A 20351-nucleotide genomic window follows, 5' to 3' on the forward strand; every position below is an offset into this window, starting at 1 on the left:
GAAAGTGCAAAGGAGCAGTGAGGTGTCAGGAAGGTTGTCTGCAGAGGGAAGAACTAGACAACATGACACTGCTGTTCTGCAGACAGTTTGTGTGGTGCAAAGAGAGCACTTTCCTCTTCCGACTGAGGGATTTCTTGACAAATACCTCAGCAATTTCAAGTTCAATGTGGAGACACCCGTTTAACGGCCCTAACTGCCATGAGCACTGAAGGAGCGATCTCTCCTTCATACCACCTCCCTTAACTTTGCTCCAAAGTCAGGTCTCATCAATCTGCATGTGGAACGGGGAGAGACAGCACAGTCTCTACCAGAGGATGTCACCACCAACCAGAATAGCCTAGACGCACCTGACCTGCCAGGTTTCCTGTTCCAGTTTTCAGGGAAGATGTGACATGTCTTTACGATACAGGTCATCTATACAGAGTCTTCTGCTACTGAAACTGTGTACCCTTGTCCCCAGATAACATTATGTGACATCTACCCTGGAAGGAAGATGTCCACAAAAAGGATGGTCTGATGCTCAGAGTCACCGAAGCATTTCAGGAGTTCGCACACACTACATGCTCAGTCTAGAAAACGTTAGTGTCCAGAAGCTATCGGCCTTAGACTTCAGATGAGGGTGGTTCATAAGAAATTTGACTACAGAAACAGATTCCATAGGAAAGATCACGAAGTATAGGCAGTAGAGGTGAGACAGGAAAGGGTCCCTGCATCAGAACAAACAGTAAATATACTAAATAATAACAATAACAATAGCAATAATGAAAATAATAGTAGCTACTAAACGTGCCAGGCACTGTCCCTAAAGCACTTTCCATATATTAACACATTTAATCCTTACAATAATTCACTGGAGGAAAGCTTATTACTGCCATTTTACAGATAAGGTAACTGAGGCACAAAGAGTTAAGTAATTTTTCTTCAAGGAAAAGAACAGAGAAAAAAGATTGGAAAATAAGTGAATCGTCTCAGGGATCTATTATACAGTATCAAACAGTCTAATATATGTTTGGAAAGAATGAGGCTATTATATTTTCGTATTTTTCACCCAGCTGACTTACTCTCCAATCCTAGATCCTTTCTTTGGGGTCTCAAGTACTATTCAAAACTTATACTCTCCCAAGGCTCCTCTGATTTATCCTCAGAAAACCTTGAATTTCTCTATTCTCTCGAGCTTCCCGGCCTATTCACAATTCTAACAATAGTACCCGCTCACTGCTCCTTCTTCAAGTTGTTTGAAACATTTCCCATTATTACTCATAAAGAGAAACAAACAAACATGTCTTATCGGAACCAATTAGAGTTTGTCATAATCATAGCAACTGAATTCCTCAAATACAGAAAGAAGTGACGAGGCTTACCTTGCCGGGGCCCATCTCTATTAATGGTCTCTGACAGGCTAGGGGTAAAGAGACACACAGTATGCTGAAAGACGGGGGAGCTCTGTAGCATAAGCGACTGGCAATATTCCATGACATTGGCACAAATCTACAATGAAGAACAGTGGTAACAAAAGTATTAGCTCCCCAAATGCCCTTCTATCATGGAAATCTGGATTTGAAGGAGAATAAAGTAACAGATCTAAATAAAGTCTAACTTTGTAGACATCATGACAAAGTTACAAATCGATTTGCAAAATTACCAATACCTGTTATTTTTATCAAGTATTTCCCAAAACGTAAGCATCTTAAAGGATAGGTACGTAACTCTCACTCCTCTTACCTGTTGCATAGCAAGTTCCATCTCATCTTTCTTGTTCACTCTATCTCCCTCCACGTTATCCTCTTGAAATTTAGACTGACGGAGTCTGTCGGAGCCACCAAAGCGACTTAGTAGCGCTAAGCACTGGCGCTAAGAAAAACAAAGATAGTTTGTTCATAACAAGTTGGAGATGTTTAAAATTTGTGACCTTTCTTTCTTGAGGGATATCAAAAAGAAAAACTCAGTGGGGAGTGGACTCACTCTTTTAAAGCATCTGATTTCTTACTTTCAACTGAGTCGACTAAAGTTAGCACTATTACAATTCATTGTTTCGCAAATGTACTTTCCTGGCAGGCTCACTCATTCAAAGAATACCAATGTTTAAAAGCAGTTAATCCCCGCTATAATCTAGGTGTCTGCTAAAGAATTTTTTGTCTCGCACCAAAAAATTCCCTGGCAGACACCCATTAAATAAACACAAGGTGATAAACAATGACAAGCAGAATGAGCCGGCAAATAGACAATCTGTAGCAAGCATAGCCACGATAACTGTGTCTACTAAAAGCTCAAACTGAAAGGCTATTACTCCTGTGGCCACTTTGGAGACTTCAATAAGAGAGTTGAAAACACAGGCAGCCTTGGCAGATAAGATGCAAATGTCATCTGCTCTAGAAATGTTGGAACTTTCCATCTGAAAATGTTTCCTAAGGTTCTCAGAAGGAAAGAATGTTCTTCAAAAACTGGCAGTGGTTACCTGGGCTTGGAATCAGAGATGTGGGTTCCAAAAGCAGGTTACCTGATTTGTTCCTATGCGTACTGAGTAAATTCCTTAACTTTCTCAAGCCTCTATGTTCACATTTCTAGAGTGATCACAGCAATTCCAAACTTATAAGACCACTGCCAGGACTACCTGAGACACTGAATTATACTTAAAGTGCTTTGTAGAGTGTTCTGCACATACCGTAGTAAGTGGATGGTAAAAACTTGTATTTTAAAAATTGGTATTACATACACATACACACACACTCCTACCTATATGTATATACCTATATACATACATAGATAAAATATGTAATATCTTATTTAAAACATGTTTAAATAATAAGTTTGGATAAGGTATAACATATTAAGGAGACTATAATATAAACTTATCTTGCCATTTAAAAATCTATAGTTTAAAATTTTGTACACAAAAATGTTTGATGTCAGCATTTACTTTTGGAAAATTGTTAAACAGTTCATGAAAAGAAGATTGGTTACGAAAATTATTGTATCAAAAACAATGGAATATAAATTCTAGCATATAAATATAATTACTCTGCAGCTAATAAAAAGTAAAGATGACCAAGGCAGGCCAGGAGTCTCCCAGAGAGAGCGTGATAAAATATCTAATTGATAAGCTACCTAAGATGTTTGAATATATTGATAGGAGATTATACAAGTGGAGGAGAGTTTGGGAATACATTAGAAATAAGTACATAAAAAGCAAGCAAATAAAAAAAGAAACAATTATTTAGTATATGGAAAACATAATGTTACACAGAAAAGTAACATCGGCCATGGCTGAAGCAAAAATGACATTTACACAGTAGTAAGTGTAACACTAAACACTAATCTTATCAAAATTATATGATTATGTCGAGTTTGAGGAGGTATTATGAGAAATATACGTATTTTACGGTTGACGAAAAGGAGTAAAGAGATCTAAATTCTCATCTTCCTCCATGGAAAGTCAACAGATGGTTCCTAAAATTGGAAAATCAAGTAGTAGCAATATAAGCACAGTATTTGGAAACATCAAAGAATCAGTTAAAAACGTTGAAAGAGTTTGCCCAAATCCAGGGAGCAGATTGGGAAGGATGGGTGAGGGGAATGTTGCATTTTGTTAAAATCTTACAGCTGCTCTTTAAAGAAATTAGGAACCAATTACCTGGAATCTTCCAATATGTCCCTGTAGCTCCATTAGAGATCCTTCATTTACATCAACATCAAGTTCACTTAATATACCTATAAAATTTGGAACGCTTTTAAATGTAGTTTTATAATCAACAAAATAAAGACATTAAAAAGCTAGGAAGAGCAGTTCTAGTATTTTCTATTCTTTATGTGACTGAGCACAGATTCTGCCATGAAGGAGTTTTGAGAAATAGGACTTGTTGACAAGTGCATGTCCATTCCTATGCAATCTAAATCTAGAGTCAACTAGTGGTTTTAAAAGGCACTTTTTAAAGTTTTTGAGAAAAACCTACTTTTTATGTACAGCCGTAAAAAGTTAAAAATTTCTAAACTCAGCAGTAAATTACTATCTCATGAAAGAGTTTAAAATATAAAACACTAAGAATAAAATGCATTTCTTTTACCTGGTCTAGGTATTATATCATTTGATTTTTTTTTTTTTCCTATTTCTTCAGACAAAGCACTTTGCACATACACGTTTCCATTCAACTTCTCAGTCTGGATTCCTAAATCAAACTGATAGGTTCTTATAGTACCACGGACTCCCTTTATTTTCATTGAGCCCTCCAGCAATCCCCATTCTCCCCATTGGTTTATTTCTTTCTTCCATGATTATAGTCATGCTGAGGAGAACCCACCCAAACTTGTCCTGAACACCCTAACTTTCTGTATATTTTCACAATCCCCAGGACTGAGACATACCAAGGCTTGGAGGTGTGGAGGCTGCGATCGCCTCAGAAAAGCACAGGCTCCAAGTGCCTCAGTAAGTTCTGCCCTGCCAAACACTCTCCTTCTCTCAGTACAAAGGGCTCAAACACCGAGATACCCCAGAGAGGAAAAATAGTGGGGGTAGAGGTGTGGAATCAGGGGTTGGCCTCACACTTCTCCATAGCACCTAACAATGGAGTATTGCCTAGTAGATAAGCACACAAGCTCAGAAGCCTTAATGCCTGGGAAACGCTACCTGTGTTATCTATGTAACTTTGGACAAGTTCACCTCTCTGTGCCTCGGTTTCCTTATTGTAAACTGTGGATAATAATAGTTCTACCTCATAAGATAGTTGTGAGGATTAAATAAATTAACATGCTAAGTGTTTTAAAACAATACTTGGTACATAAATGCTTAATAAACGTGAGTTATTATCATTAATACTATAAATTCTGAGGGAAAGAAAAGTATAATTGTCCATGCTGTCATTCTAGAATAAAGGCAACCATTAAGCATTCATAAACATTAGAGAATTCAGGGATTATAATAATTTTTTCTTGGGGGAGGGGAACTCAATACAAATTAAAAATACCAAGAGATAAATCAAAAATGAAAGAACTCAAGAATGATGAAACCATGGGAGGAAAAAAAGAATTGGTGCTTTTCAGTGAATCCATGAAAATATGTAAGCAAAACTATACAGCTGAAGGTTATAGTTCCAGGACTGAATGTAAATGTTATGAAAACTCTAACAAAGTAAAAACAATATAAGCAAACAATCTGAAGATGGAAGAGAAAGTGTAAAAGAATTCATCATTTCATCTTTCACATCAGGAGTTAACTGTCTAAAATTTACATGTAATAAAGAAATTAAAAATTTTTAAATGACCAAAATATCTTAATTATTTTTCATAATCTTTTTTTTCTTCTTAATCATAGTGATTTTTAAGAACTAATTATCTCTTGTACTCTTGTAGTGAAGAAACATTTGCCTGGAATTCAACTATGTTTTCAGTTTCTCTTCAAGTTTTTTATCTGTTAGGTTCATGTAAAATTAAACAGTTATTTTCTAAAACTGCATGTAAAAGGTAATCCCATTCTTATAAATTACCTCTGTGTGTCTCTGTTTCTCTCTCTTATGTACATATGAGCATTGTTCAAACAGAACAACGTTTGAGAAGCTACTTACCAAAATGGTAACTTTTGGTAATTTCTAAGTAGTGGGATTTTGTGTGTTAATTATTTTCTTGAACTCTTTGAATATTTTATATGAGCACAAATCAGTTTTATAAATATAAACTTAGTACCTTAAAAAAGGCAGTGAGCTCTGTTAGTACCAGTTTTAAGTAAGTCATATATAGCTGCAAAGTAATAAAAACCTCATTCTATTAAGAGGTATGTCAATCTGTAAAGATTTATTAGAAGTCCATTCAACATAATCAACTCACCAGGAAGTGCTGCTTTACTTATAATTCCTGTCAGCAGAGCCAATTCCTGCAAAGAACCAGCACTAATATCCTGACAGCGCAGGATTGCTTGTATGGTGTCAGAATGCGAAATGAGAAACTGCAACACCTAAGCCGAGAAAAAGGAGGCGACATGGAAGAAACAGAGGCGGAAGAGTAGAAAATTATATTATAAATTTATAATCCATCTTTTTAATAACGTTGAAGCAAGTAATTCAATATAATGAAGACTACTAGTTAAGCAATTATCTTGTGCACTTACATAGTTTATTTCTTCATGAAGCAAACATTTACCAAAAATTCTAAGAAAGCTAAGGGATTATTTCAAAGTTTTAAAATTAATATATTTACAGGCTACTGTAGAAGAGTATAATATAACTTAGAGTATAATATAATCGTTCAAGAAAACGATTTCTTGAACCCATTTTATTTTTTTTAGTTTTGTCCAAAGGGAACTAGAACATGAGTTTAAAATAAGTGGGTATAAAAATGACTTACTGAATTTAAGTTGCCTGACTAGTGTGACATCAGGAAAAATCACCTAAAAGCTTTTAATTCTCCTTTTGATACAGTAAATACAAATGAGATAAAAATCCTGACCTTCAAACTTTGCCCTTCTACCTCAGCATTTCATAGTGTACCATCATGGAGGACTCTAATTATTTTCACATATGATGTCTCCTCAGCTTGATTACAAAGCCTTCACAAAGACTATGCCAAAACAAGCCAAACATCTAATCACTCAGGAACTGTGCCCTCTTTTATTTTTCAATACAGATTCATGGGCTTAGCCCATAATTACTGGACGTGAAACTCAGTAACCTATATTTTTTAAAGAAGCTCCTTAGGGGATTCTGCTACGGTCAGTAAAAGACTGGTAGTAGAAGACCAACGTCTTGTACCACAATGGCCAACTTCTACTAAAAAAAAAAATCTTAATCTTAATAAAGTAGAAGACAAGGAAAGCCATTGAGTTTTAAAAACTGACTCAAAGGACACGTACGAAAGGGGAAGAATGTCATCTAGACTAATGCAGTATAAAATAAGGTGCCTGGTTAGAAACAGCAGCCTGAACTGATAGCAGGGAAAACGGACAAAATTATTAGGTCACAGTTCCTGAGAGTATCACAATAACAGAACAATACAATAAAAGACTGAAGATTCATAATGATAAGCCTAATTAATCGGGGAAGGGCTAAAGTATATATTGCATTATTAAATAAACAAAGAAACATGTATTTTTGAAAGTTTCACTGAAAAGGGAAAATAAAACTCGTTTCTGGTGCTCCAAAAAAAATTTCTTAATTAGAAAATTCCTTCATTTAAATTACCTCATTCTCTAAATATCACAACTAAATGTGGCGATACCTATCTTTTGCGTTTTCTGCAAGGCCTAACATAGTGTCAGCCTCCTCTCAATAAAACACCTGGTTGAATTACATTTTAGAACCCAACTTATTCCTATCACAATAACTGCTTCCTTTTATAGAAGAACAAATTTAGATCTTTTGCTTTCCATCAGTTACTATTCTATTAATTAGCAGCAGTGTTTCATTCGAACAAGAATACAAAGACAGGTCAATGAACTTCCCAGCGAAGTACAAGGGGCCTGTTTTCAATACCCAGGCATGCCACAAACAGTATGATTAAGGTAAATTCAGTTATGCTTTCTACACCTTGGGTTTCCGCATTTGTAAAATGAGAATTTGCCGCTAGGCGATTTCTACCCTAAGGGTTCCTCTTACCTGTCCTGCTGCCTGCAAGTGCTGGGCCATACTAGACGTGAGGATGACCTGGCACAAGCGGAGAGCTGGAAGGAGAATCTGACGGTACCGGTCCACTGGCGTCGGGATAAATACTGGCGGGTCCCTCATGACAAACATGCTTCATTCATTCCCACCAAACAAGGAGAGAGCAAAGTCCAAGGGTTAGGTACACTCTAACGTCCCTGACCATCTCCAGGGCAAACCAGCACAGCTGGCTCATTAAGATGTGAAGCTACTCACGAGTACACTGCATCCCATATAAATAGTAAAAATTGACTTATTTGTTTGAAAAATCTTAGTAAAAAAATCTGCATAATTTGAAAAGACAACGCTTGAAATTTCCTAAACACATTTATTCTACTTTAAATTTTCCCTTAGGCCATAAAGACTATAAGTAAGAAATAAGTAAAAGCAAGTTTTCCCCCAAGTTTTCCTCTTCTATACCCAAAGCCAAAATTATACATACATACATACATACATACATATATATATATACCAAAAAAAAAAAAAAAACCAAAACCAAGATTTAAAATGTTGTCAAATCACTTGACTTTTAAGGTTAGGTCTCAGAGCATGGTATTAATAAACTATTATTTATTGTAAATGTTTACATTTAAATTTTTAAGCAAAAGAAAATGGTTGCCTTTTGAAGGGAATGAAAGTAGAAACAGGAAATAAAAGATTTTACACAGACAGTGATGATAATATGTATGCCATGAACTGAGGAATGTAATTAACTCAATCCTCTTCACCTAAGGTGAAAATAACTCTCATGTTTAAAACTTTAGAAAGCAATATAAAAATTTTTTCTTCTTCAGGTAAAACAGTTCTATAGTTTAAGCCTAAAAAACTCAAGTACTCAATTTGACAATGGATCATTTAAGAAAATTAGTAAAACTGACCTAAGTGATATTTATTGCTTGAAGGGCAGGCTGTTTGCCTAACAATGTTGCAGCCATGTGGACCAAACAAAAGAAAATGAAAAACCTATTCGAACTGAGAAATCTTGAAAACAAAAGCCTGAAACTTAAAATAATTTGACTTGGGCTGTCCCGGTGGCTGAGGTGGTTAGAGCTCCATGCTCCTAACTCTGAAGGCTGCCAGTTCGATTCCCACATGGGCCAGTGGGCTCTCAACCACAAGGTTGCCAGTTTAATTCCTCAAGTCCCGCAAAGGATAGTGAGCCGCGCCCCCTGCAAATAAGATTGAACACGGCACCTTGAGCTGAGCTGCCAATGAGCTCCCGGATGGCTCAGTTGGTTGGAGCACATCCTCTCAACCACAAGGCTGCCGGTTCGACTCCAAGGGATGGTGGGCTGCGCCCCCTGCAACCGGCAACAGCAACTGGACCTGGAACTAAGCTGTGCCCTCCACAGCTAAGACTGAAAGGTCAACAACTTGAAGCTGAATGGCACCCTCCACAACTAAGATTGAAAGCACAACAACTTGACTTGGAAAAAGCTCCTGGAAGTACACACTGTTCCCCAATCAAGTCCTGTTCCCCTTCTCCCAATAAAAAAAAAAATCGTAAAAAAAATATAATTTGACTTGAGGCTTTCAAATTAGTAAGTTGTTGGTAAAATGTTAAAATGAGAAAAATATAAAATACTATTCCAGTTATCAGGAATAGGAAATCCACAACAAGTTATAATATCATTACAATAGAAGACCACTGTAACTGAAAACATGTATTTCTGTTGAACAAAACAATAAAGTTGGAAAGAAAAACATATACTAACACAATGCTCTCCCATTTCCCTCTTACATTACTGCTCTAAAATAGAAAGCTTTTAGATCCCTACCCACTTTACCCTTATTAGCAGCTCCCCTTTATTAGTAAATGGCAGGAGTGTATGATCACACACACAAAAAAATCATCAAGATGAAAGAGAATTATAAACCAGTGGCAAAATTATGTTTGGAATTTCTTTTTTCCTAAATAATCCTTTACTGGGAACCTAATAAAACAATCTGTATGGACACTTACCCTTGCGAGTCCATTTCTGGGCGCATGTCATAGACTTGGCATTGTGCCAGTCTCATAATCACCCCAGACCTCAGCAGCTCTAATGCGCCCTGCTGTATCTTAGCCACTCTTGTGAGAAATGCCTAAGAAGTAAGAACAACAACAACAAAATCATCAGGACAGAAATCATATCCAAGGGCCTCAGATAAAAATGAGACTCTCTCATGGCACATTTCTGATCTTGAACCATCACTGAAGAGAAGGGGCACATTATACCACCTTTCTTATAGGCCTTTTTGAAGATTAAATGGCACAGTATATCTGAAGTGCCAGAGTGGCTTGCGCAAATTATTTAACTGAACTGTAGCTTCTGTTATCAGGTGGGCGTATGGAGGGCAGGGAAGGCTCTGTTTGGCTCCCAGCTGTACCTCGTGCCATGCCTTCCATATATGTAGTTAATACATACTTGTTGAATAAATGAATGAAAGAGGGAAAAAACATTAATGAATAATCTAAGACTTCAGCGCTTCTATTATTGTAACACTGATATTTTTAACCAGGAGGAAACAGAGAAATTAAAATAGATTTGGAGGAAAGAAAATGGTGAATTATAGACTGTATTGAAAATTCTGTATTTAAAGTAGAACCAGCACATCTCCGTGGGAATGTTCAATAGGCCACTAATACAGTCAGAATTTTGTCGTGGAGTGACAGCTTTGCTCCCTGCGCTCCTCACAGAGCACCAAGCAGCACATGAGTAAGCAGCAGGCCCATGACCCAACTAACCCACTCAGGATCATTCCAACTCAACTTTGGCACGCTTAGAAGATTCATTTCTAGCACATGTCCCCAAATTTAAAACTTCTTGGAATGATTACAGCTTACATGATACGAATATTCACAATGTAGGCCACGTGGATGTCCTTTAATACATCTATCCCTCCCCCAAGAGGAAATGAGTGGTTGATCTGACTTCATGTGAATATAAAAAGCCTTACCATTTTGGATTCATAAGTATAGAGGGCTTTTAAAAGCGGAGGTTGTGGAGTGAGTAAACTCTGCAAAGTATGGTCGTCTTCCACCAAGCTATCTACAAGCACCTTCAAATAGCCACTGTTGGAAAGGTACAGGAGCCACTGCTGCTGCTTGTCCACGGAGACGATCCGATCAAGTAGGGCCAGTGCCAGCATCTGATGGGAGGGAAGTCAAAGTCTAAAATATGGAGACGGCTACCAAAATATTTCTGGTATAAAACCTAATTACATTAAAATAATGGCATTAAATATTTTAACAATCTAAACATTACTTTTTAGAGGAAAGGGATTTTTTAAAAGAGCTTCTTTTTTGGTTACTAATTGTAAAATTTTATATGCTCATTATAGAAAACAGAAAAGTACATAGAAACACAAAGTCTGATAAACACAATTAATCTATTTTGGTCTATTGCCACCCAGTCTTTTTTCTATGCATTAAAACCACAAATTTTTATTTTAACATAATTGAGAATTTACTACACAGTTGATGTTTTACCCTATTTCTTAAAATTGTTTCCTGTGGTTTTCAAAAACATGATTCAAACGCTATGGAATTTTCCACTAGTGAGAAGTTATCTGCAACATCTCTGTTATTTCTACCAGAGTCAGGCCAACCTCAAGATCAGCAAAAACATTATTCTTTTTGGGAAAATTCTGAACTAATGGAGACTTTGACCAGAATTAAACAAAATACATGAATAAACAAAATAGAAATTCCAAATTATAGCAAATAAGCAAATTCACTAAAATATATTGCAGAAACTAATTCTCAATATGTAACACATATTTGAAAAGTTAATTCAGTTTATACCATGACAAGTCAAAATATCTGTTCAATTATAATACCAAACAGGAGCTACCATACCCTTCCAATCTCATGACCATCACAAGCATCTCGACAGACCACTTCCATGAGGGCGGCACCGTAGCTCTCAATGATGGCTATGTTTTCTCGCTGTAGTTTACTAAACACATCTTCAGGGGCTGTCAACCTTTCCCACATTGTTTTCTTGGCTAAGAGTTACAACAGAAAAAAATTTAAAACACTCCAGTAAAAAGCAGTTTGGTAACTGGAATTATAGTTCACATACAACAACAAAAACATCTCAGCATTACTGCATGTACACAAAAACCCATCAATCCATGAGTGTGGGCAGGTAAACTTTAAGAACACAACACACATATGCCATGCACGTACATTAAGATAACACTGTTACTAGGAAAAGGATAAACTATTTATAAAGAAATCAAAATGAATTATGAAATTCCAGGAGAACCAATGTCCTGTATTTATTCTGCTAATCCCTGTGTGTTTATCTTTTATTGAGATCTCTGAGAATTTGGCTAGGAAGGATCAGGTACAACGTAGACAAAAATCTGCTCCCCTAGAAATCAGGTATTTTTATTCTTTTATATTTTTAATTGAAATACTTACTAAAAAGAAAAGGCGTACCCATCATGAAAGTAATTTAAATGTACAATAACTACAGATATGATCATACATTTTACATAACCTTCACGTAGCCTTTTAGAAAAGTTCCATAAATACACTTCATAGAGCAATAATCTGCATCTGAAACTAATCTTATAACTTTCCCCCCCGACTACTACATAGTGGTAGTTTTTAAATTGGGGAAAGGTTCTCAAGATAAGCTGATCAGAATGGAGAGTAAAAACGAAGCAAGCTTAATCATGAAAATAAAGTGGTTTATAGTCCACTATCAAGCTTCTGAAGCAGGCAGACCTTCAGAATTTTCATAAACAGAAAGTAGGTACAGTGTCTAGCACAAAAGTATACGACCAATAAATATTTATTAAATTTAATATTTCTAATTTAAAACTTTAGAACTAATAGAAAACTTTAATATTTCTAATTTTAAAATAAGCAGTAATTAATACTAAGAAAAAAGGGATGAAATTACTCTAAAAGTAGTTCATTTGAAAATTGAAAACAACGGAGAATTTTCTTTCACGGTCACACTGCTTTACCACATCTTGATAATGACTTATACAAAGCATGATGTAGAGCTCCACCTAGTGCTTACGTGGTGATTTTGCCAATTCAACTATGAAAAATTTTAGCCAGGAAAATGGAGTTGTGTTGGGGTGGCAAGGGGAGAGTGGGATTCCCATTACTATCTCTCTAAAAAAAGCTCCTATTTGTTTAAAAAGCCTCTCTGAACTAGTCTTTTATTTTTAAATGACCTTAACTTTTTTGAGCATTATTTAAGTGGGTAGCACATTTCTATAAATATACCATTTGGTTATTACCACCTTCTATGGAAGATATGTAAAAAAATATAACCAGTAAAGAATAATATGAAATAATCTGGGTCTTACACACAGAGTGGTTTTCAAGAATCTATGTACAAAATAACAAATACTTATAAGGGTTCTCAGAAGAGCACAAGGAGCCCATTATCAGAAGGTACTTAGGACAAGTTTTTAAAGTAGCAGAATAACTGGCTTAGAGTATATGTTGGTCTGTTGAACTGCTAAAAATATTTTTCATATCTGGAGACGAGAGAATGCAGATTGTTACTCTTAATTAAAAATGCTAACTACATTTTAGAAAGCAGCACTTATCAATGTCTTAAATATGCGTATCTTCTGACCAAGAAATTCTATTTCTTGGAATTTGTTCAAGAAAAATCTCACATTAGTACAAAAAGACATGTACGCTATCAATGAGAGTTTAAACTGACAGAGGGCCATTCGATAGAATCTATTAAAAGAAAAACGTGCATACTCTTTCACATGGAAATTCCACCGTGAAGTATCCTTGAAAAATACATAAGCCTGTAAAACAATGTTTGGGGCAACTTTTCTGTGATAGTAAAATTAGAAATACTTTAAATGCCTATAAATAAGGCAAATGGGAAAATAAAGGCTACTTCCATATTATGGAATGACAGCCATTTTAAGATTTAGCTAGATACGGACTGTGATTCATGGCAAAGAGAAGAAAGATGCCGTACACAGTGTACATACAGCGTATCGTTCAGTGGGACCAGAGGCAAGGGAGGCAGTTACAGAAGTAATTAAGCTCAAGTAGTTAGTATTTGAGGGTTTGTTTTGACAGTACTCAGGTACTAACCTTCATAATTTCAGAAAACTAAACATTCTTTGACTTCAGAGTAAACACTTTATGATTCCATAAAGACTCATTTATTACAGCTTTGCGTAGACAAAGGATGGAAAGTGATTTTTTTTAAATTTAAAGTAAGCAATCTCTAAAACCAGAAGAGATTAGAAATATATCTAACTCTACCTGCTTCTAAGGTATCCGGCTCGTCTGGCCTCTGGGCGATCTGCAGGTAATAAAGCAGAGAGCCATACAGGTGTGTCCTCACTCGCTGGAAACCACCACCTAAGGAGACACAGCAAAAGCCTTTTTTAAAATTAAAGTTAAAACAAATACACAAGTTGTAATGTATAGAAAACTAAGATGAAAAAAACCTGTCTTCAAAATGAAGTCTAACAGTTTCTTCAATATGATGTGAAGCGAAGAATCTCCAATAGAAGCAAAACCCACCACGGGGTTCTCTGCTGAAGGAGGTGAGGAGAAATAACTATCCAGCATCAAAGCGTACTGGGCCTCTCCGGGCCCCATGGCTAGTGGCTGCTTCTGTTCTGTGCGAACGGCTTGGCTCAGGTGAGCGGTCAGGGTGAACACGGCACCTGCCACCACTGGCATTAACTCCTGTGCTGCTTCGTCATCCAGTATCTTAAAGCAGAGACAGATCCGAGTGAGGGCTCTGCTTTCAGCTACAGTTGTTAACACATTTTATATACGTTTAGCTTTTCAACCACCATAAGAATATTAGAACAGAATTGTGCTAGTCAAAGAAAATAAAAGCCAATACATAGAGAGGAATTGAAATATGACGTGTTCTTAACCAGAAGGGATTCCTATCAGAATCCCCTGGAGAAGTTTTTCATGGAAATTCACATAAGTGGCCTCAGCACCAGTGTCCCATTCAGCAGATCTGGGGTGATATCTGTCTATGTGTATTTTTTCAAAGCTCCCTGGATAGTTCTGATACACACTGGTTGAGAGCCACTCCTGTACCGAATTAACACCTTTTGCAAGGAAAGTCTGACATGGGCATTGTACAACTCTTTTTACTCCTAATGGAAAATGGAAAAAAAGGAGGTTGGAGAACTATGTTCCACTGCTACATAAATATCTGTTCAGCATTATGAAGTGACTTAGGAAGTACGTCACCTTATCATGCACATCTTGTAAAATATCACGGATAATCAGTTGTCGGTCCTCTGCCTGGATGAGGTCCTGGGGACAAGCTGTCAGTATAATTTCTACCAGCTGCCTCCAGGACTCCAGCACATGCCGTTTTGCATGAAGACACTGCAACAATTTGTTTCTTTCTACCACATACTGAAGGATAGTGCTGATTTCCTAAAGCCAGAGAAATTGAATCGCAAGGTTAACACATAGACCAACAATGTCTTTTACCAACAGGTTCCTATTTTTAACATTGTCAGTTAATCTGAAAACATTTATAGTTTGGAAACATTCACAGGCACGCCAGTCAGCAGGTAACTTTTCATGTTATACTGATGGTTAGTCTACAATATACATGGTCGTGTGTGTGTGTGTGTGTGTGTGTGTGTAAAAGTGTAAAGCAGGAAGCAGAGGTGGTATGGGTGGAAATGAGCTTTTTAACCCCATCTTCTTTCTCCTTGCAATGTCTACTTTACTTATTCTGTTGCCTAAAACCCAAGTTCAGTGGCATGTTTCCCTGATGTGTCTTTTATTTCTTTGCCTCTTGCTTTGGCCTAGCTAGCTGTGTTTCCACGTATGTGGTTCTTTCCACCTGACCTCTTACCCGTAACTCCCACTTTGTGATGACAAATGACTCTCCTCCCTCATTGATATGGAAGAAGTGGAATCTAACAAACAACACGAGCAGGCTGCAAATCCTTAACTAGCCTAGCAGAAAAGATGTTATTTATTCCGGCATCCAGACGTTAACTTCAGTTCAGTGTATAAAAAGCTTTATATAAAGTCAAAAGTGAAAGATTCCATTAAAGTTTAATTTTTAAGTAGTTTACAAGTCAATTTTTTGTTTTATCTTCTAACTGGCAATGTAAGTAGTTTCAGTAATTAAAAGATTAAGGCTGACGACATACCCAATAGGCTTACCTCCAATAGTAGAGGTCTCTGTCCTATGGCTGCCATACCCTGAAGGGCATTTACTTCAGCTACAAGAACCCTATGAAGAAACTACGTAAGTGGGAAAAGAGAGAAAAACGAGACCATTTCAGACACTGGTAGATTAATAACCCCCAGCAATTACTATAAACTGCCCTAGAGGGAAACGTTTCAGATACTTTTATACAAGTACATAATCTAACAGTGACACTGTCCAGTTTCAAGTTAAAAATGTTAGGTACGCCTCACATTCCAGAGAGTGGTACCAAAGAGCCTCTGTGGCGGGTAAGTTAGAGCAATTGCCCTGGATATCTTCTCTCTCTTCATAAGGCCATTAACCTGGTAGAGAGTTACAGAGTTAAAACTACTCCATACTTTTAGCTGGGTAACACAACTACTAAGAGGAAGGTGATGGGGGGCCTTTTAAAGAGGTAAAGTTCATGTGGCCTGCTCAGTTTTACTTCCTAGCTGTTGGAGAACTGGAAACCACGGTCCAATAAACCAGTATCTCTATCAGAAAACAATAGCTGAATGGTTATCTTTTTGCCTGACGACTCAGTCTGAACCAACTGATACTGCACACACTGTAAGGAAGTCCTCACCTTGACATTGCAGACGGTCTGGCCCCGTAAATTCTTGTGTTCACAGTTAGCAATAACTTGTTCAATCTGGGCCCGATCAAAGAAATCCAACTGCAAAGGCTCTGGGATCTCCTGACTGAAGTCAATTGAGTCAAGAATACTTAGAATTTTTCGACGTACTAGAAATAATAGAAAGTCGTTTAGTTTTACTTGGGACAGTGAGGAGAAGAGAAAACCATACATATTCAGCTCACCCTCAAATGACAGTGAGTGCTATGTTCAGAAAGAAAGTTAGTCTATAAACTGAAAGCTATACTGAAATCTAAATTCAATTTTATTTCTAATACTTCCATTTGCAAAAATATTTTCATCTTAGTCATAAAAAAATGTTTTGGGGATGACAAATAATCTTTTATATAGTTTTTCTGTACCAGGTAAAAATGTGTAAGTACAGACATAGGCATTATCTCATGAAATTTTAAGCCATTCAATACATCTATAAATTTACCACAGAGTCAAAGGGCTTTACCTTTTGTAGCAGTGTCAAAGTGAAGGAACCCAGAGACAGACCTATTTTCATCTTCTATTCCTCCTTCACCATCTGTTGGAGCATCAATAATAACAGACCAGAAAAAGAAGAACACACTTGTAAAATTTATTTGGACATAACACACATAAAGTATTTTATTTCTAGGTCACTGTTTCTAGGTCAAAGAGCCCTTTGCAAATAGATAATTAAGATGCAAAGATGAGGACTTACAAACAACATTTATCTAACTCTTTCTGTTCCTATGGGATCCACTTCACAATTGTAAGGGGGATAATCAGAACTCCAAAAGAGGCAGGACCCAATCATGCCAATGAGATGATCAGAAAAGCTTATGCTTAATTTGCATGTTAATACATATTAAAATATCTTTGATCATGCTCTCTCTGTGTGACAAACTCTACTGAATATTTGTGTATATGAGTATAGAAAAATGGGGATACTTCAAACAATAATAAAATGACAATCACGGGATGATTTAAGAATTTTGTGTTTTAAGGAAAAAAATTTGAAAGGCAGAAAGAAATTGTTTGGCCTGCAACCCCATACTAAGCACAAGTTCCAATTTGTGCTTGCATTCCCCCAGACCAGTCAGCAACACAATGAAACAAACGCCAACATTCGCATGCTTACCTGAGTATGGTTTCACTGGCATGTCATCCAGTAAGAGGTGCAGGAGCCTCTGGGTATGTGACCGCTGACGATTCAGAGAAGTCACCCTTAGTTCTATTGAGGCAGTCTTCATCAGCCACGACATTTGGTTCAACATAGATATTTCATATTCTGGAAGTTACATACACAGATTTAGTTTCCCAGAATAATAACACAAGATCAGAACAGACCTAAATTCCATTAACTCATCAGATATTTTTCCCATGGAACATAGGCAATAACTTATGAAACTTAGCCACATGATAAATTCTCAAAATCTGTGGCATTAAAAAGGAAAAATGCCAAGGGAGAAAAAATGAGCTAGTATATGTCTATAAAGATGAGCAAAAGCAAATGAAGAACAAAAGAGAATCAAGTTTCCATTACGAGGATAATTTCATACAGATCTACAGAATTCTTAGTCTGTCACATTTTGACATTAGTATAGACCCTACTTAATACTTAAGGGAAAAAAACCACAACAGGTAATTCTCAAATATATAACTTGTAAAAAACTGTCATAGTTTGATTTTTATTTCATAAATACATTTTAAAAAATGAAAATAAATTTAAATTGCGTAACATTATGATATCTCTCAAGATAATCAAGGACATTTGGTTTAACATACAACATGAGCAGCGGAGGCACCGCTGCCCAGCACACCTCAGAGAACACAGCAAGTTCGTGCGGGACCTGATTCGAGGTGCACAGCCTCACCCTGTATGAGTGCCGTGGACCTGATCAAGGTCTCCAAGGACAAGTGGGCTCTCAGTTCCATCAAGGACTGAGCCCCCTCCCCACTCTGTGCGTATTAAAGCCTTTTCAGAAAGAAACAAATATATATTTAGGGTTGGGCATCATTTATATAAGTTTTTAAGTCCAGTATTAATTTAATATGCCTGGCTTTGAAGTCCTAAATTGTGACAGCATAAATATGAAACACACCAACTACTACTACCACTAATAATAATGGGCAAAGTTAGATAGATTTTTGAAAAATAGATGCCATAATAGGGAACATTAACTTTTCATTCAATTTAAGGAGGGTTTCTTAAAAAGCTTCTTACATAAATAAAATCTTAGGACTAAAAAGAAGATACACTTATGAAAATGAAGTGAAAATTTTTGCTATTAGGTAATTCCCAAGATTCTGTCACACCATCACTCTAAAAAGTAAATTAGAAGCAGATAATTACTAATGATAGAACTTTATTAGGAAATCAGTGAGCCTAGATTTCTCAAAACATAAAGCTGATAAAGTAAACTTTAAAAGCCTCAAAAGACCACCACTGTCTAGACATAACATGAATTCAGAAAACTGTTAAAAATCGATCAATCAGAAAACTACATAAAGTAGAATCCTATACATAGGTAGCCTGGGATAACTGTGTTGGTCAGGTCAATAAAGTAAGTTATAGTTTCCACAATAACTAGTTTTCTATTTTTCATTTCAAGACCTAATTGGTTTCAATATATACACAAGAAACAAAAACAAGAGATTTTTATAAAACAATTTTCACTTAAAAAAATCTCAATTTCCAGAATTTTCTTATGTAAATCCTTATCCTTCAACACAATTTTAAAATTTATTTGTTAGGAAAAGGATCAAATTCCATCTTTGACAGACTATTTTTAAATAATTTGTGGTAGCACCTCAAACATCAGTCTTCTCTAGCACGAATTACAAAAGCAACCCAAAGTAACAAGCAAAATAACAAAATGAGAACAGAATTCCACAAATATGGTAACTATTACCCCCAAATGTTATATAAATAAAATCACTGAACATAGACTTTGCAAATTTGTTATAAGGAAAAATAATGTCCTACCTTTGTTAGAAAAAGGTAAATGTTGCAACTGAGAAAATAAGAAATCCTGGCTGGTTCTCAGGTACCTCATCGTAGGGCCAGATGTATCAGAGCACGCACATAACTGATATATCACCTTAAGAATTAAAATAAGAAAAGCTCCAAGTCAGTTTTTTTGTGTTATACATTTTAAGATAAAATGTGAACTTAGATCTACTAAGCAGAAACTAAGACCCATCAATAACTCAAGCAAAATGGAGAAACACAGTATGAAACTTAAAAGCTCAGTTATAAGCAGTCCTTAGTATCTTAACTCAAGAAGATATGGAATAAAATTGAGAGTGCTGAAGACATTATTATAAGACTAATCTAAATATATTTATTAATATACTATATGCATATAGTTAATTAACAAGTTTTAGTATTTTAACTATTATTAGAGGCAAATTTCTTGGAAGTAACTTCTGAAAACCATAGTTATTTTATATCAATCTCAGGAAGATAATAAATTTACCAAGATTGAAGCAATTGAAGAATTATAAAGATCTACAGATTTAACTAAATAACAAACACAAAATCTATATAAAAATTTAAAAGAAAAAATAGACAGAGATAAATGCTTTTATATCAAACATAAGAAAAAATGTACAGCTATAACACATACAAAGATCTCTAGTAGATGTATGAATAGCATCTAGAGATCCAAATAGATAAAACGGCAAAAACATTTTACATGAGAAAAAAATTAAAATAGCCCATAATCAAGAAAAATATTCAGCCTTTTAAGTAATGTAAAAAATTAAGGCAATAAGGCAGGCCTCTATTGTAAATCAGCAAAAATTTTAAATGTAAAAAGTAAATCCCAGTATTTGGCGAAGTGGTAGTGTAAATTTCCATTCATGAGTGACTCATTTTATAAATATTTATTAGATGCTTTCCATGTACCAGACACTTTATATTCACCTATTATTGGCACCATTTAATACCCA

General features: G+C 36.0%; 1 protein-coding gene across 2 annotated transcripts in view; it reads right to left on the bottom strand.

The window, feature by feature from the left end:
• Positions 1 to 20351, bottom strand: part of NUP205 (nucleoporin 205) — a 59840-nt gene that overhangs the window by 6757 nt on the left and 32732 nt on the right. The window contains exons 23-38 of one of the 2 annotated variants that reach the window (XM_019750703.3): positions 19384 to 19498; positions 17536 to 17685; positions 16885 to 16956; positions 16377 to 16534; positions 15766 to 15846; positions 14827 to 15018; positions 14058 to 14325; positions 13870 to 13968; positions 11464 to 11612; positions 10563 to 10754; positions 9586 to 9707; positions 7578 to 7716; positions 5815 to 5941; positions 3632 to 3708; positions 1723 to 1851; positions 1362 to 1488 (exon numbers count right to left, since the gene is read on the bottom strand). In XM_019750703.3, coding sequence (XP_019606262.3) covers positions 1362 to 1488; positions 1723 to 1851; positions 3632 to 3708; positions 5815 to 5941; positions 7578 to 7716; positions 9586 to 9707; positions 10563 to 10754; positions 11464 to 11612; positions 13870 to 13968; positions 14058 to 14325; positions 14827 to 15018; positions 15766 to 15846; positions 16377 to 16534; positions 16885 to 16956; positions 17536 to 17685; positions 19384 to 19498 — 2197 coding nt within the window. Of the gene's footprint in view, positions 1 to 1361; positions 1489 to 1722; positions 1852 to 3262; positions 3448 to 3631; positions 3709 to 5814; positions 5942 to 7577; positions 7717 to 9585; positions 9708 to 10562; positions 10755 to 11463; positions 11613 to 13869; positions 13969 to 14057; positions 14326 to 14826; positions 15019 to 15765; positions 15847 to 16376; positions 16535 to 16884; positions 16957 to 17535; positions 17686 to 19383; positions 19499 to 20351 lie in introns of those variants that run through there. The other variant, XM_019750711.3, reaches the window with a different exon arrangement.

This window comes from Rhinolophus sinicus, chromosome 8 (genome assembly GCF_057876585.1).
Source record: "Rhinolophus sinicus isolate RSI-liver-muscle chromosome 8, RSI-T2T, whole genome shotgun sequence".
In the NCBI taxonomy this organism is placed as follows: Eukaryota; Metazoa; Chordata; class Mammalia; order Chiroptera; family Rhinolophidae; genus Rhinolophus; species Rhinolophus sinicus.